General features: G+C 42.7%; 1 protein-coding gene across 2 annotated transcripts in view; it reads right to left on the bottom strand.

The window, feature by feature from the left end:
• DISC1 (DISC1 scaffold protein) overlaps positions 1 to 15,050 on the bottom strand; it is a 397,155-nt gene that overhangs the window by 282,951 nt on the left and 99,154 nt on the right. For both annotated transcript variants that reach the window (XM_088020223.1, XM_088020224.1), the window contains exon 4: positions 11,128 to 11,278. In XM_088020223.1, coding sequence (XP_087876349.1) covers positions 11,128 to 11,278 — 151 coding nt within the window. The remainder of the gene's footprint in view (positions 1 to 11,127; positions 11,279 to 15,050) is intronic.

Genomic DNA, 15,050 nt, shown 5'->3' with positions numbered 1-15,050 from the left:
ATATGCATTAGAAAAAATTTACAAAGTTGATTTTCAATCATTATTTTCTAATTGCGTTAATAATAGGACAGGTAGATTTGGCAAAGAAAAGCCACAATTATACATAAATCACTGAGGTTTGTAAAATAGTGATCTAATTCAACCCTCTCATTTTCTGATGAAGAAAGTGAAGTGTGAAGAAATTAGGAACCTATGCCAGGTCATATAGGGCTGGTTAGGAGAAAAGATGGGACCACAACTTGGGGCTCCTGATCTATAAGCCATGGTTCTATCAAGATACTATAAAAGTTCGGGGGGGGGGGGACGGAGCAAGATGGCGGAGGAGTAGGAGACCTGTATTTCGTCTGGTCTCAGGAATTCAGCTGGATAGGGATCAAACCATTCTGAACACCTAGAACTCAACAGGAGATTGAAGAAGAGAGTAGCAACAACTCTCTGAACAGAGAAGCGACCACTTACTGGAAGGTAGGACGTGCGGAGAAGTGAATCCGAGGCGATATTCAGGAGGATAGATGGCGGGGGAGGGGGCCTCCGGCCACTTCTGGCAAGTGCTAGAGCCGCGGAGCACAAAATCAGAACTTTTAGAAGTCGGCTCCGCTGAGGGATGTCGCTCCAGCGGCTAAGCAGGGGGTGGAACCCTCGCAGGACAGTGTGGTCTCAGGACCCTCGGGGTCACAGAAACACCGGGGGTGCCTGAGTGCGGCAGAGCTCCCAGGTATCGGAGTGGGGAAGCCGGCTGCAGAGAAGGAGCCAAGGCGCGGGCTCTCAGCTCGGGGTTGCCATAAACTGTGATCCGCGGCCCAGTCGGGGCACTGCTCCTCCAGCAGGGACCCAACAAGCGGCAGAGCCGGGGAGACTCCCCTTCCTGCCTGGGGAGGAGCGGCGCGAGAGAGCACCACAGGGATCTGCTGGGTTTGGAGACTCCACACGGGGTCGGGTGCCAGAGATAGAAACGCTCGGTCACAGGCCGGGTGAGCACGGAGTGCGGCCGGAGACCGGGGACACGGGAGTGACTGCTTTTCTCTGGGGGCGCACTGAGGAGCGGGGCCCTGAGTTCTCAGCTCCTCCGGGTGGAGATTGGGAGGCCACCATTGTCACCCTGGTCCTCCAAGGCTGTACCGGGAGCTTGCAGGGAACCAAAGCTCCTGAGAGCAAACCCGAGCAGCTTCCTTAGCCCAGATTCGCAAGGGTGGGGCAATTCCGCCTCCGGCAAAGACATTTGGGAACCACGGCAACAGGCCCCTCCCCCAGAAGATCAGCACGAACAGCCAGCAAGCCAAGACCAAGTTTACCGATCAAGGAGAACGGGAGAACTCCAGCGCTAGGGGAATACTGCACAAAGAATTCATGGCTTTTTTACCATAATTCATTAGTTTTTCAAAGTTAATTTTTTTAACTGTTTTTTTTTTGAATTTTTCTTTTTCCCTTTTTCAAACATCTTATCAATCCCTTTTTTAAAAAAAACATTTTTTATTTTTAATTTTTAGAGTCATATTTTTATCCCTTCATAGTAGTTACCCTTATTTTTGGCATATATATATATATATATAAGTTGTTCTCTCTTTAAAATTTTCAGATACAATTTCTTCTAACAGATCAAAATATACCCTAAATCACTAGTGCATGGCTTTGTTCTAGTCTCCTGCCTGATCACATTCTCTCCCTTTTTTTTCTTTTCTTTTTTCTTTTTCTTTTTAAATCTTCTTTCTTTTTAAAAACAACTTCTTATCTTATCAATTCTTTTATAAAATCTTTTATAATTTTCATCTTCACAGTCATCTACCATCCCTTCATTGTATCAACCCTTACTTTGTACATATATAAGTCTTTCTTCCTTTAAAACTTTAGCAGGCACGTTCTTCTAACAGACCAAAATATGCCCAAAAGCTAGAGTGTGGCACTGATCTATGCACTAACCTGCTAATATTTGATCATATTCTGGGTTTTTTTGGTTTTCTACTGTTTTTGTTTGTTTTTATCTTTTTCTTTTTCCTTTTTTTTTTTCTCTTCTTTCTTTCCCTTTCTTGTCCCCTGGTTTCAGGTCTTTTCTGATTTCTATAGAGTATATTTGCTGGAGACGTTGTTAACCTGTTAGCATTCTGTTCTCTAATTCATCTGTTCTCCTCTGGACAAAATGACAAGACGAAAAAAATCACCTCAGCAAAAAGAACAAGAGGTAGTACCGTCTGCCAGGGACCTACGCAATACTGACATTAGTACGATGTCAGACCTAGAGTTCAGAATCATGACTTTAAAGATACTAGCTGGGCTTGAAAAAAGCGTGGAAGTTATTAGAGAAACCTTTCTGGAGAAATAAAAGAACTAAAATCTAACCAAGTCGAAATCAAAAAGGCTATTAGTGACGTGCAATCAAAAATGGGGGCATGAACTGCTAGGATAAATGAGGCAGAAGAAAGAATCAGCGATATAGAAGACCAAATGATGGAAAATAAAGAGGCTGAGAAAAAGAGAGATAAACAACTACAGGATCACCAGGGCAGAATTCGAGAGATAAGCGATACGATAAGACAAAACAACATTAGAATAATTGGGATCCCAGAAGAAGAGGAAAGAGAGAGAGGGGCAGAAGGTATACTGGAGCAAATTATAGCAGAGAACTTCCCTAATGTGGGGAAGGAAACAGGCATCAAAATCCAGGAGGCACAGAGAACCCCTCTCAAAATCAATAAAAATAGGTCAACATCCCAACATCTAATAGTAAAACTTACGAGTCTCAGAGACAAAGAAAAATCCTGAAAGCAGCTCGGGAGAAGAGATATGTAACCTACAATGGTAGAAATATTAGATTGGCAACAGACCTATCCACAGAGACCTGGCAGGCCAGAAAGGACTGGCATTAGATCTTCAGAGCACTAAACGAGAAAAATATGCAGCCAAGAATATTATATCCAGCTAGACTCTCATTGAAAATAGAAGGAGAGATAAAAAGCTTCCAGGACAAACAAAAACTAAAGGAATTTACAAACACAAAACCAGCCCTACAGGAAATATTGAAAGAGGTCCTCTAAGCAAAGAGAGAGCCTAAAAGCAGCACAGATCAGAAAGGAACAGAGACAATATACAGTAACAGTCACCTTACAGGCAATACAATGCACTAAATTCATACCTTTCAATAGTTACCCTGAATGTAAATGGGCTCAATGCCCCAATCAAAAGACACAGGCTATCAGATTGGATTAAAAAACAAGACCCATCGATATGCTGTCTGCAAGAAACTCATTTTAGACCCAAAGACACCCCCAGATTGACAGTGAGGGGGTGGAAAACCATTTACCATGCTAATGGACACCAAAAGAAAGCTGGGGTGGCAATCCTTATATCAGACAAATTAGATTTTAAAACAAAGGCTGTAATAAGAGATGAAGAAGGCCACTATATCCTACTTAAAGGGTCTATCCAACAAGAAGATCTAACAATTGTAAATATCTATGCCCCTAACGTGGGAGGAGCCAATTATATAAGGCAATTAATAACAAAAGCAAAGAAACACATTGACAACAATACAATAATCGTGGGGGACTTTAACACCCCCCTCACTGAAATGGACAGATCATCTAAGCAAAAGATCAATAAGGAAATAAAGACTTTAAATGACACACTGGACCAAATGGACTTCACAGACATATTCAGAACATTCCATCCCAAAGCAACGGAATACACATTCTTCTCTAGTGCCCATGGAACATTCTCCAGAATTGATCACATCCTAGGTCACAAATCAGGTCTCCACTGGTACCAAAAGATTGGGATTATTCCCTGCATAGTTTCAGACCACAATGCTTTGCAACTAGAACTCAATCACAAGAGGAAAGTTGGAAAGAACTCAAATACATGGAGGCTAAAGAGCATCGTACCTAAAGAATGAATGGGTCAACCAGGAAATTAAAGAAGAATTAAAAAAATTCATGGAAACCAATGAAAATGAAAACACAACTGTTCAAAATCTTTGGGATACAGCAAAGGCAGTCCTGAGAGGAACGTATATAGCAATACAAGCCTTTCTCAAGACACAAGAAAGGTCTCAAATACACAACCTAACCCTACACCTAAAGGAGCTGGAGAAAGAACAGCAAATAAAGCCTAAACCCAGCAGGAGAAGAGAAATAATAAAGATCAGAGCAGAAATCAATGAACTAGAAACCAAAAGAACAGTAGAACAGATCAACGAAACCAGGAGCTGGTTCTTTGAAAGAGTTAACAAGATTGATAAACCCCTGGCCAGACTTATCAAAAAGAACAGAGAAATGATCCAAATCAACAAAATCATGAATGAAAGAGGAGAGATCACAACCAACACCAAAGAAATACAAACAAATATAAGAACATATTATGAGCAACTCTATGCCAGCAAATTAGATAACCTGGAAGAAATGGGTGCATTCCTAGAGATGTATCAACTACCAAAATTGAACCAGGAAGAAATAGAAAACCTGAACAGACCTATAACCACTAAGGAAATTGAAGCAGTCATCAAAAATCTCCCAAGAAACAAAAGCCCAGGGCCAGATGGCTTCCCAGGGGAATTCTATCAAACATTTAAAGAAGAATTAATTCCTATTCTCCTGAAACTGTTCCAAAAAATAGAAATGGAAGGAAAACTTCCAAACTCATTTTATGAGGCCATCATTACCTTGATCCCAAAACCAAACAAAGACCCCATCAAAAAGGAGAATTACAGACCAATATCCTTGATGAACATGGATGCAAAAATTCTCACCAAAATACTAGCCAATAGGATCCAACAGTACATTAAAAGGATTATTCACCACGACCAAGTGGGATTTATCCCTGGGCTGAAAGGCTGGTTCAACATCCGCAAATCAATCAACGTGATACAATACATTAACAAAAGAAAGAACAAGAATCCTATGATCCTCTCAATAGATGCAGAAAAAGCACTTGACAAAGTACAGCATCCTTTCTTGATCAAAACTCTTCAGAGTATAGGGATAGAGGGTACATACCTCAATATCATAAAAGCCATCTATGAAAAACCTACAGCGAGTATCATTCTCAATGGGGAAAAGCTGAGAGCTATTCCCCTAAGGTCAGGAATGCGGCAGGGATGTCCACTATCACCACAGCTATTCAACATAGTATTAGAAGTCCTAGCCACAGCAATTAGACAACAAAAAGAAATCAAAGGCATCTAAATCGGCAAAGAGGAAGTCAAACTCTCACTCTTTGCAGATGATATGATACTGTATGTGAAAAACCCAAAAGTCTCCACCCCAAAACTACTAGAACTCATACAGGAATTCAGTCACGTGGCAGGATATAAAATCAATGCACAGAAATCAGTGGCATTCCTATACACCAACAACAAGACAGAAGAGAGACAAATCAAGGAGTCGATCCCATTTACAATTGCACCCAAAACCATAAGATACCTAGGAATAAATTTAACCAAAGAGGCAAAGGATCTGTACTCAGAAAACTATAAAATACTCATGAAAGAAATTGAAGAAGACACAAAGAAATGGAAAAACGTTCCATGCTCATGGATTGGATGAACAAACATTGTGAAGATGTCCATGCTACCCAGAGCAATCTACACATTCAATGCAATCCCCATCAAAATACCATCCACTTTTTTCAAAGAAATGGAACAAATAATCCTAAAATTTGTATGGAACCAGAAGAGACCCAGAATAGCCAGAGGAATATTGGAAAAGAAAAGCAAAGCTGGCGGCATCACAATTCCGGACTTCCAGCTCTATTACAAAGCTGTCATCATCAAGACAGTATGGTACTGGCACAAACACAGACACATAGATCAAGGGAACAGAATCGAGAGCCCAGAAATGGACCCTCAACTCTATGGCCAACTAATCTTTAACAAAGCAAGAAAGAATGTCCAATGGAAAAAAGACAGTCTCTTCAACAAATGGTGTTGGGAAAATTGGACAGCCACATGCAGAAGAATGAAACTGGACCACTTCCTTACACCACACACAAAAATAGACTCCAAATGGTTGAAAGACCTAAACGTGAGACAGGAGTCCATCAAAATCCTAGAGGAGAACACAGGCAGCAACCTCTTCGACCTCAGCCGCAGCAACTTCTTCCTAGAAACATCGCCAAAGGCAAGGGAAGCAAGGGCAAAAATGAACTCTTGGGATTTCATCAAGATAAAAAACTTTTGCACAGCAAAAGAAACAGTCCACAAAACCAAAAGACAACCGACAGAATGGGAGGAAATATTTGCAAATGACCTATCAGATAAAGGGCTAGTATCCAAAATCTATAAAGAACTTATCAAACTCAACACCCAAAGAACAAATAATCCAATCAAGAAATGGGCAGACGACATGAACAGACATTTTTCCAAAGAAGACATCCAAATAGCCAACAGACACATGAAAAAGTGCTCAACATCGCTCGGCATCAGAGAAATCCAAATCAAAACCTCAATCAGATACCACCTCACACGAGTCAGAATGGCTAAAATTAACAAGTCAGGAAACGACAGATGTTGGCGGGGATGCGGAGAAAGGGGAACCCTCCTACACTGTTGGTGGGAATGCAAGCTGGTGCAACCCCTCTGGAAAACAGTATGGAGGTTCCTCAAACAGTTGAAAATAGAGCTACCATACGATCCAGCAATTGCACTACTGGATATTTACCACAAAGATCGAAATGTAGGGATCCAAAGGGGTACGTGCACCCCAATGTTTATAGCAGCAATGACCACAATAGCCAAACTGTGGAAAGAGCCAAGATGTCCATCGACAGATGAATGGATGAAGAAGATGTGGTATATATACACAATGGAATATTATGCAGCCATCAAAAGGAATGCGTTCTTGCCATTTGCAAAGACGTGGATGGAACTGGAGGGTGTTATGCTGAGCGAAATAAGTCAATCAGAGAAAGCCATGTATCACATGACCTCACTGATAGGAGGAATTCTTAATCTCAGGAAACAAACTGAGGGTTGCTGGAGTGGTGGAGGGTGGTAGGGATGGGCTGGCTGGGTGATAGGCATTGGGGAGGGTATGTGCTATGGTGAGCCCTGTGAATTGTGCAAGACTGTTGAATCACAGATCTGTACTTCTGAAACAAATAATGCAACATATGTTAAGAAAAAAGAAAAAGAAGAAGATAGCAGGAGGGGAAGAATGAAGGGGAGGAAGTCAGAGGGGGAGACGAACCAGGAGAGACGATGGACTCTGAAAAACAAACGGAGGGTTCTAGAGGGGAGGGGGGTGGAGGGATGGGTCAGTCTGGTGATGGGTATTAAAGAGGGCACATTCTGCGTGGAGCACTGGGTGTTATGCACAAACAATGAATCATGGAACACTGCATCAAAAACTAATGATGTAATGTATGGTGATTAACATAACAATAAAAAATTAAATGAAAAAAAGATACTATAAAAGTTCTTGCTGAAGGTGTCAGAAAAAAAGGCTGAAGGAGCATTTTCTCTAGGGCAACTGAACCACATTAGAGTGAAGATTCTCTTTCTCTCTCTCTCTCTCAATAGATATTCATATATATCTTTGTGAACCTATATATAGATACATGCATGTATGATCATATTCATTCATTCAATGAATATTTATGGAATACCTATTTGGGATCAGCCAGTGTTCTGGTCTCCCGGAAGGAATAAAAAGATAAATACAAACACAGTCTTGTCCTTGAGCTCACAGTCTGAAGAGTAGATTGATAATCACGGACACAGGTGTATTTAAGACCCAAGGTAGGGGTGAGGTAATTGAAGGTGCTCCAGTAATTCGAGGGGAGATAGTGCGACTTCAGGACAAGGCTTCACAAGGATGGTAGCTGAGCTGAGTCTCGAAGAATGAGCAAGAGGTGGTCATGGTGGGGCATGTACAAAATTATAGAATTCAGAAACATTCACAGCATGTAGGTGACTTCTAAAGCTTCAGTGTGTGTGGACTCTAGGTGTTGGTGATGGTTAGTCAAATTCTGGGCTACTGAGAAGCAGGGCAGAAGCTGGACTGGAAAAGCTTTGAATGTCATGCTAAGTAATCAGCATGGATCTTACCCTGAAGATGCTGAGAGCCACTGGACATGACACAATATTTCCGTCTGTGGCACTGTGGAGGGTGAGTGACAGGGAATAATACTAGAATCAGGAACACCAGCAAGGAGACCACTGCAATAATCCAGGTTAGAAACTCTGAAGGGCACCCGGGTGGCTCAGTTGGCTGAGCATCTGACTCGTGATTTCAGCTCAGGTCACGATCCCAGGGTTGTAAGATCGAGCCCCACATTGGGCTCCATGCTGAGCGTGGAGCCTGCTTAAGATTCTCTCTCTCTCCCTCTGCCCCTTCCCCAACACTTGTGCCTGTGCCACACTCTCTCTCTCTCTCTCTAAAAAAAAAAAAGAAAGAAAGAAACTCTGAGTGACATGAGTGAGCAAAGTGAGTGGGAATGAGAGAAGTTTAGACAGTAGGATCAACAATGAAATTGGTGGTAAAGCAAAAGGAGGGGCCACGTATGTCTCAGAGTTCCTACCTAGATAACTGGGTCAATGACATAAGTCACTGAGATCAGGGATATAGGAGAAGGGGTTGATTGGGGAGAAGGACAGCAAATCTAATAAATAGTTTTAAGATAAATTTAGTAAAGGCAAGGATAAAAATATAGTAAATTTTTTAGGATAAGATAAAACGATAAAGAGATAGTAAACTCAGTCAAAGTCAGGGAGATGTTCAATAAAAGCCGAATGGTAGACTGGAACTCTGGATAGGGATCAGGGCTAGGGACATAAATTTGAGGAAAATGAGTATGTTAATGGTACCCGAAGCATGGGAGTATTTGAGATCACCCAGAAAGAGAATATATAAAGCAAGAAGACAGGATAGGGTAGAACAGAAGACAGAGGAACATCCGTATCAAGGAGACGGGGAGAGGAAAAGTTGCTGACAAGCGGTTGAGAAGAACGGCCACCAAGGTGGCGAGAAGACCGGGAAAGGGTGAGTCATGAAAGCCTAGGAGGGAGAGAGTCTTAGGAACGAATTTGATTGATTAGAAATTCCAGACCATGCAATGATACAGAGAAAAATAAGAATTGAAAAATGCCCTTTAAATCTAACCTGAGTGAGAATGGGTGATACCGTGTTCATCGTGTCCCATGAGAAACTCAGCCAAGATCATAACTAAAGCGTCGATCTCCACTCGAATCACATGCAGGCTAAAGACACCATCATTGAAAAGCCTTTGCCAGCTCAGGCTTAGGCAGCTCAGCGAACTAGTTCCAAGTCAGGACCCACGCCAGACCGCCAGCCCTGTGTCCGGGCTCAGCACCCATCTGCTGGGGGTTCTGCATGAGCCCCTTGACCTTTCCTGGGCCAAGTACAAATATAAATACAGATGACAATGCTGTCGATCTCCATATAGATACAGATACAAAATAGTTCTACCTCCTAGAATTGTCCTGAGGATTAAAAGTCCATTGCAGGAAGACTAGATAAGCAAAATGTGGTCCATCCTCACAATGAAATAGTAATGAAATGAAACAGTACTCAGCCTTCCAAAGGAAGAAAATTCTGACCCATGACACAACATGAATGAAACTTGAGGCCATTTTGCTCAGTGAAATAAGGACAAATATTGTGTGATTCCACTTACATGAGATCCCTAGAAGAGTCAAATTCAGAGAGACAGAAAATAGAAAGGTGGTGGCCTGGGGCTGGGGGCAGGTTGGGGAGTGGAGAGCTCACGTTTAGTAAGGACACAGTCTTGGTTTGGGAAGATGACAAGAGTTCTACAGATGGACGGTGGTGACGGTGGCACAACGATGTGGATGAACTTATGTTTCTGACCTGTACGTTTAAAAATGGTGGAAATGGTAACTTGTATGTTACATATACTTTATCACAATAAGAATGAAAAGAAGTAGTTAATTTCTAAAGCACTTGCTAACTGTTATACAAATGTTGTTAAATAAAGACACACAATACATTGGCAGATGCTGACAATGACCCAAGACGGGAGTGAAGGACAAGAAAGAACCCCAAAGAACAAAAGAAAGAGAGAATCCAGTAGAAAGTCATGTTGGGAAGGACCCCATGTGAGAAAAAGAGAGGAAATGAGGTGATACCTCAATGTCAGATGAAAAAATGAATAGAAACAGGGAGGTGCAATCCAACTGCTCTTTAAGAAGCTCAGTAAAAGTTCACTCAACAAATGTTGATAAGGAAGCACCTGCCAGGGGCCAGGCACTCGGCTACGTGCTACCAGCAAACTGCAGGGCGAGAATATGAGAAAATAATTGGCATCACTGTTAAGACAGGCTGTAGGGAGGCACCAAGAGAGACTGAATGAATGATGCCGTGAACACTTAATAGGAGTGAGCCAGACAATCAATCTTGTGACTACCGGGGCTCACTGGAAGTTGGAAATAAAATATAATTGCTGTAAGCCATGTTTATACCCAAGTAGAAGCAGGTCTGAACTATGATTAGGCTGATAGCATGCATCACAAACATGTTCCCTTGCAAGCCTTTATCCGGAAGAGAGGCAACAAGCAGGTGGATGGGAGCAGTGGTCCGCAGACTTTTCAGACATGCCAGCACCTGGGATCCACCCCCAGAGAGCCCGACTTGGTCGGTGTGGCCGGAAGCTGGACATTTAGAAACCCTCCAGGTGATTCAAGCATGCAGCCAGGACTGCGAGTCACTGCATTAGAAAGAGCAGTTGTGCCCTACATGCCACCAATCCCGGGGGACCCCTGAGTAGCAGAAACAGCAAAGGTTAGTCAGGAGCTGGGAGGGAGGGTCGGGAGGAGGGTGTGTTTCCAGGCCTTCAGTAGGGGCCACTTACAGGCTCACCGAGCGGCTCCTGACAAGAGCAAACCCACCCCACCACTGAGAGCGTTGGCTTCCAGGGGAAGCTCAGCACCCAGACCTTTGGGGAGGCCCTCTCCCCGTCAATGAGCAGAAATGGCTTCTTATGGGAGCATGACCCACACCAGTCGCTCACTCTGGAAGGAACCCCCCCCCCAACCTGCCCAGCCAACCAAAGGGTGCTCCCCAGGAAAAAGCAGCTGAGGGTCTCCCTAGCTAAGCCACTCCCCACTCTTCACCATGTGGGAGCCAGGAGAGGAAAGTGGGGGCGATCCCAAGTACTCACGGCTGAGTGGCCCTGAGGCGCACTGCGGCTTGGGCCTGTGCGTGCAGGTGGCCCAGGAGGCTGCAGAGGGCCGGCTGCCTGGAAGGAAGCTGGAAGTGCAAGCTGCTCTTCTCTTTCTCCAGTTCTTCCAGTCTGTGTCTCAGTGCCTCAGCTGGAAACCCAAAACGTGAGAGGGAGGAGTCAAGGACCATGAAACTCAAAATAGGGAACCCAGCGTCCCAGAGCCCCACCCCCAACCATTGTCCATCTTAATGACCTAACGCAACAGCCCCTGAATTCATGGCCAGCAACTTCATCTCTCAGTCGGTGCTTTGAAGAATCTTCTTTTTAATGACGGCAGTCTCCCTGCTTTTTGTTCTTCCTTGTATCAGAATGTCCAACTTATGTATTTATATCATGATCACCCCATAGGAGGACACATATTAATTATTTTTAAAACCATGGTCTTCGCTTGGGAGAAAACTTACTAATTTTGATGAGTTTCATGTCTTCAACTGAAAAATGTCAGTGCCCAAGCTTGGACTTTAAGGACATTTCCTTAGAAACTGCCCATCATTATAATTATTAAAGCCATAAAAGCGATGTTCCAATTCTATGTTACAGATGACCACATATCCACCTCTGTTATAAAGTAGGGGTCCTATTATTTTTTTAATGACCTTTAGTTTCCCTAGGACAAGGTACAAATACAGAATCACTGTAAAACACTTTTTCTCTAAAAAAGTAAACTTTGGAGATTGGAATCCCTCAAATAAGAACTTACCTTCATAACCAAACACCTAAAGGATGGGAAAGTCTCCCATAAAGCCATTTTTGAGGAAATATAAGGACTGGATTTAAAAATACCAACCATCAGATCTTCCCTCCTGCTGGTCTGTGCCAGGTGAGGGGGCAGAAACTTCAATGGGCTCCACCCGTGGATAGTAGATGGGCCCCAGGGTCCCAGACAGCCACCCTGGCCATGAGCACCTACGGCTTACCCTGGCATGCAATGCAAATGTTATCCTCTGTGTGCGCCATGGTTAGAAAATGTCTGTACTCCCAAGAAACAAAAGCCCAGGGCCAGATGGCTTCCCAGGGGAATTCTATCAGACATTTCAAGAAGAATTAATACCTATTCTCCTGAAACTGTTCCAAAAAATAGAAATGGAAGGGAAACTTCCAAACTCATTTTATGAGGCCAGCATTACCTTGATCCCAAAACCAGACAAAGACCCCATCAAAAAAGAGAATTACAGACCAATATCCTTGATGAACATGGATGCAAAAATTCTCACCAAAATACTAGCCAATAGGATCCAACAGTACATTAAAAGGATTATTCACCACGACCAAGTGGGATTTATCCCTGGGCTGCAAGGCTGGTTCAACATCCGCAAATCAATCAACGTGATACAATACATTAACAAAAGAAAGAACAAGAATCATATGATCCTCTCCATAGATGCAGAAAAAGCATTTGACAAAGTACAGCATCCTTTCTTGATCAAAACTCTTCAGAGTATAGGGATAGAGGGTACATACCTCAATATCATAAAAGCCATCTATGAAAAACCTACAGCAAATATCATTCTCAATGGGGAAAGGCTGAGAGCTATTCCCCTAAGGTCAGGAACGCGGCAGGGATGTCCACTCTCACCACTGCTATTCAACATAGTATTAGAAGTCCTAGCCACAGCAATTAGACAACAAAAAGAAATCAAAGGCATCCAAATCGGCAAAGAGGAAGTCAAACTCTCACTCTTTGCAGATGATATGATACTGTATGTGGAAAACCCAAAAGACTCCACCCCAAAACTGCTAGAACTCATACAGGAATTCAGTAAAGTAGCAGGATATAAAATCAATGCACAGAAATCAGTGGCATTCCTATACACCAACAACAAGACAGAAGAGAGACAAATCAAGGAGTCGATCCCATTTACAACTGCACCCAAAACAATAAGATACCTAGGAATAAATCTAACCAAAGAGGCAAAGGATCTGTACTCAGAAAACTATAAAATACTCATGAAAGAAATTGAAGAAGACACAAAGAAATGGAAAAACGTTCCATGCTCATGGATTGGGAGAATCAACATTGTGAAGATGTCAATGCTACCTAGAGCAATCTACACATTCAATGCAATCCCCATCAAAATACCATCCACTTTTTTCAAAGAAATGGAACAAATAATCCTAAAATTTGTATGGAACCAGAAGAGACCCAGAATAGCCAGAGGAATACTGAAAAAGAAAAGCAAAGCTGGCGGCATCACAATTCCGGACTTCCAGCTCTATTACAAAGCTGTCATCATCAAGACAGTATGGTACTGGCACAAACACAGACACATAGATCAATGGAACAGAATCGAGAGCCCAGAAATGGACCCTCAACTCTATGGTCAACTTATCTTTGACAAAGCAGGAAAGAATGTCCAATGGAAAAGAGACAGTCTCTTCAACAAATGGTGTTGGGAAAATTGGACAGCCACATGCAGAAGAATGAAACTGGACCACTTCCTTACACCACACACAAAAATAGACTCCAAATGGTTGAAAGACCTAAACGTGAGACAGGAGTCCATCCAAATCCTAAAGGAGAACACAGGTAGCAACCTTTTCGACCTTAGCCACAGCAACTTCTTCCTAGAAACATCGCCAAAGGCATGGGAAGCCAGGGCAAAAATGAACTCTTGGGATTTCATCAAGATAAAAAGCTTTTGCACAGCAAAAGAAACAGTCCACAAAACCAAAAGACAACCGACAGAATGGGAGAAAATATTTGCAAATGACATATCAGATAAAGGGCTAGTATCCAAAATCTATAAAGAACTTATCAAACTCAACACCCAAAGAACAAATAATCCAATCAAGAAATGGGCAGAAGACATGAACAGACATTTCTCCAAAGAAGACATCCAAATGGCCAACAGGCACATGAAAAAGTGCTCAACATCGCTCGGCATCAGGGAAATCCAAATCAAAACCTCAATGAGATACCACCTCACACCCGTCAGAATGGCTAAAATTAACAAGTCAGGGAACGACAGATGTTGGCGGGGATGTGGAGAAAGGGGAACCCTCCTACACTGTTGGTGGGAATGGAAGCTGGTGCAACCCCTCTGGAAAACAGTATGGAGGTTCCTCAAATAGTTGAAATTAGAGCTACCGTTTGATCCAGCAATTACACTACTGGGTATTTACCACAAAGATACAAATGTAGGGACCCGAAGGGGTACGTGTACCCCAATGTTTATAGCAGCAATGTCCACCATAGCCAAACTGTGGAAAGAGCCAAGATGCCCATCGACAGATGAATGGATAAAGAAGAGGTGGTATATATACACAATGGAATATTATGCAGCCATCAAAAGGAATGAGATCTTGCCATTTGCAACGACGTGGATGGAACTGGAGGGTGTTATGCTGAGTGAAATAAGTCAATCAGAGAAAGACATGTATCACATGACCTCACTGATATGAGGAATTCTTAATCTCAGGAAAGAAACTGAGTGTTACTGGAGTGGTTGGGGGTGGGAGGGATGGGGTGGCTGGGTGATAGACATTGGGGAGGGTATGTGCTACGGTGAGCGCTGTGAATTGTGCAAGACTGTTGAATCACAGTTCTGTACTTCTGAAACAAATAACGCAACATATTTTAAGAAAAAAGAAAAAGAAGAAGATAACAGGAGAGGAAGAAAAGGGGAGTATGTCAGAGGGGGAGACGAACCATGAGAGATGATGGACTCTGAAAAACAAACTGAGGGTTCTAGAGGGGAGGGGGGTAGGGGGATGGGTTAGCCTGGTGATGGGTATTAAAGAGGGCACATTCTGCGTGGAGCACTGGGTGTTATGAACAAACAATGAATCATGGAACACTGCACCAAAAACTAATGATGTAATATATGGTGATTAACATAACAATAAAAAAATTTAAAAAA

This window comes from Eumetopias jubatus, unplaced genomic scaffold (assembly GCF_037043125.1).
Source record: "Eumetopias jubatus isolate StellerSeaLion01/CBP00866 unplaced genomic scaffold, mEumJub1_p1.0 scaffold_17, whole genome shotgun sequence".
NCBI lineage: Eukaryota > Metazoa > Chordata > Mammalia > Carnivora > Otariidae > Eumetopias > Eumetopias jubatus.
Note: the sequence above shows the minus strand (reverse complement) of the source record. Positions and strands in the feature narration are given on the sequence as shown.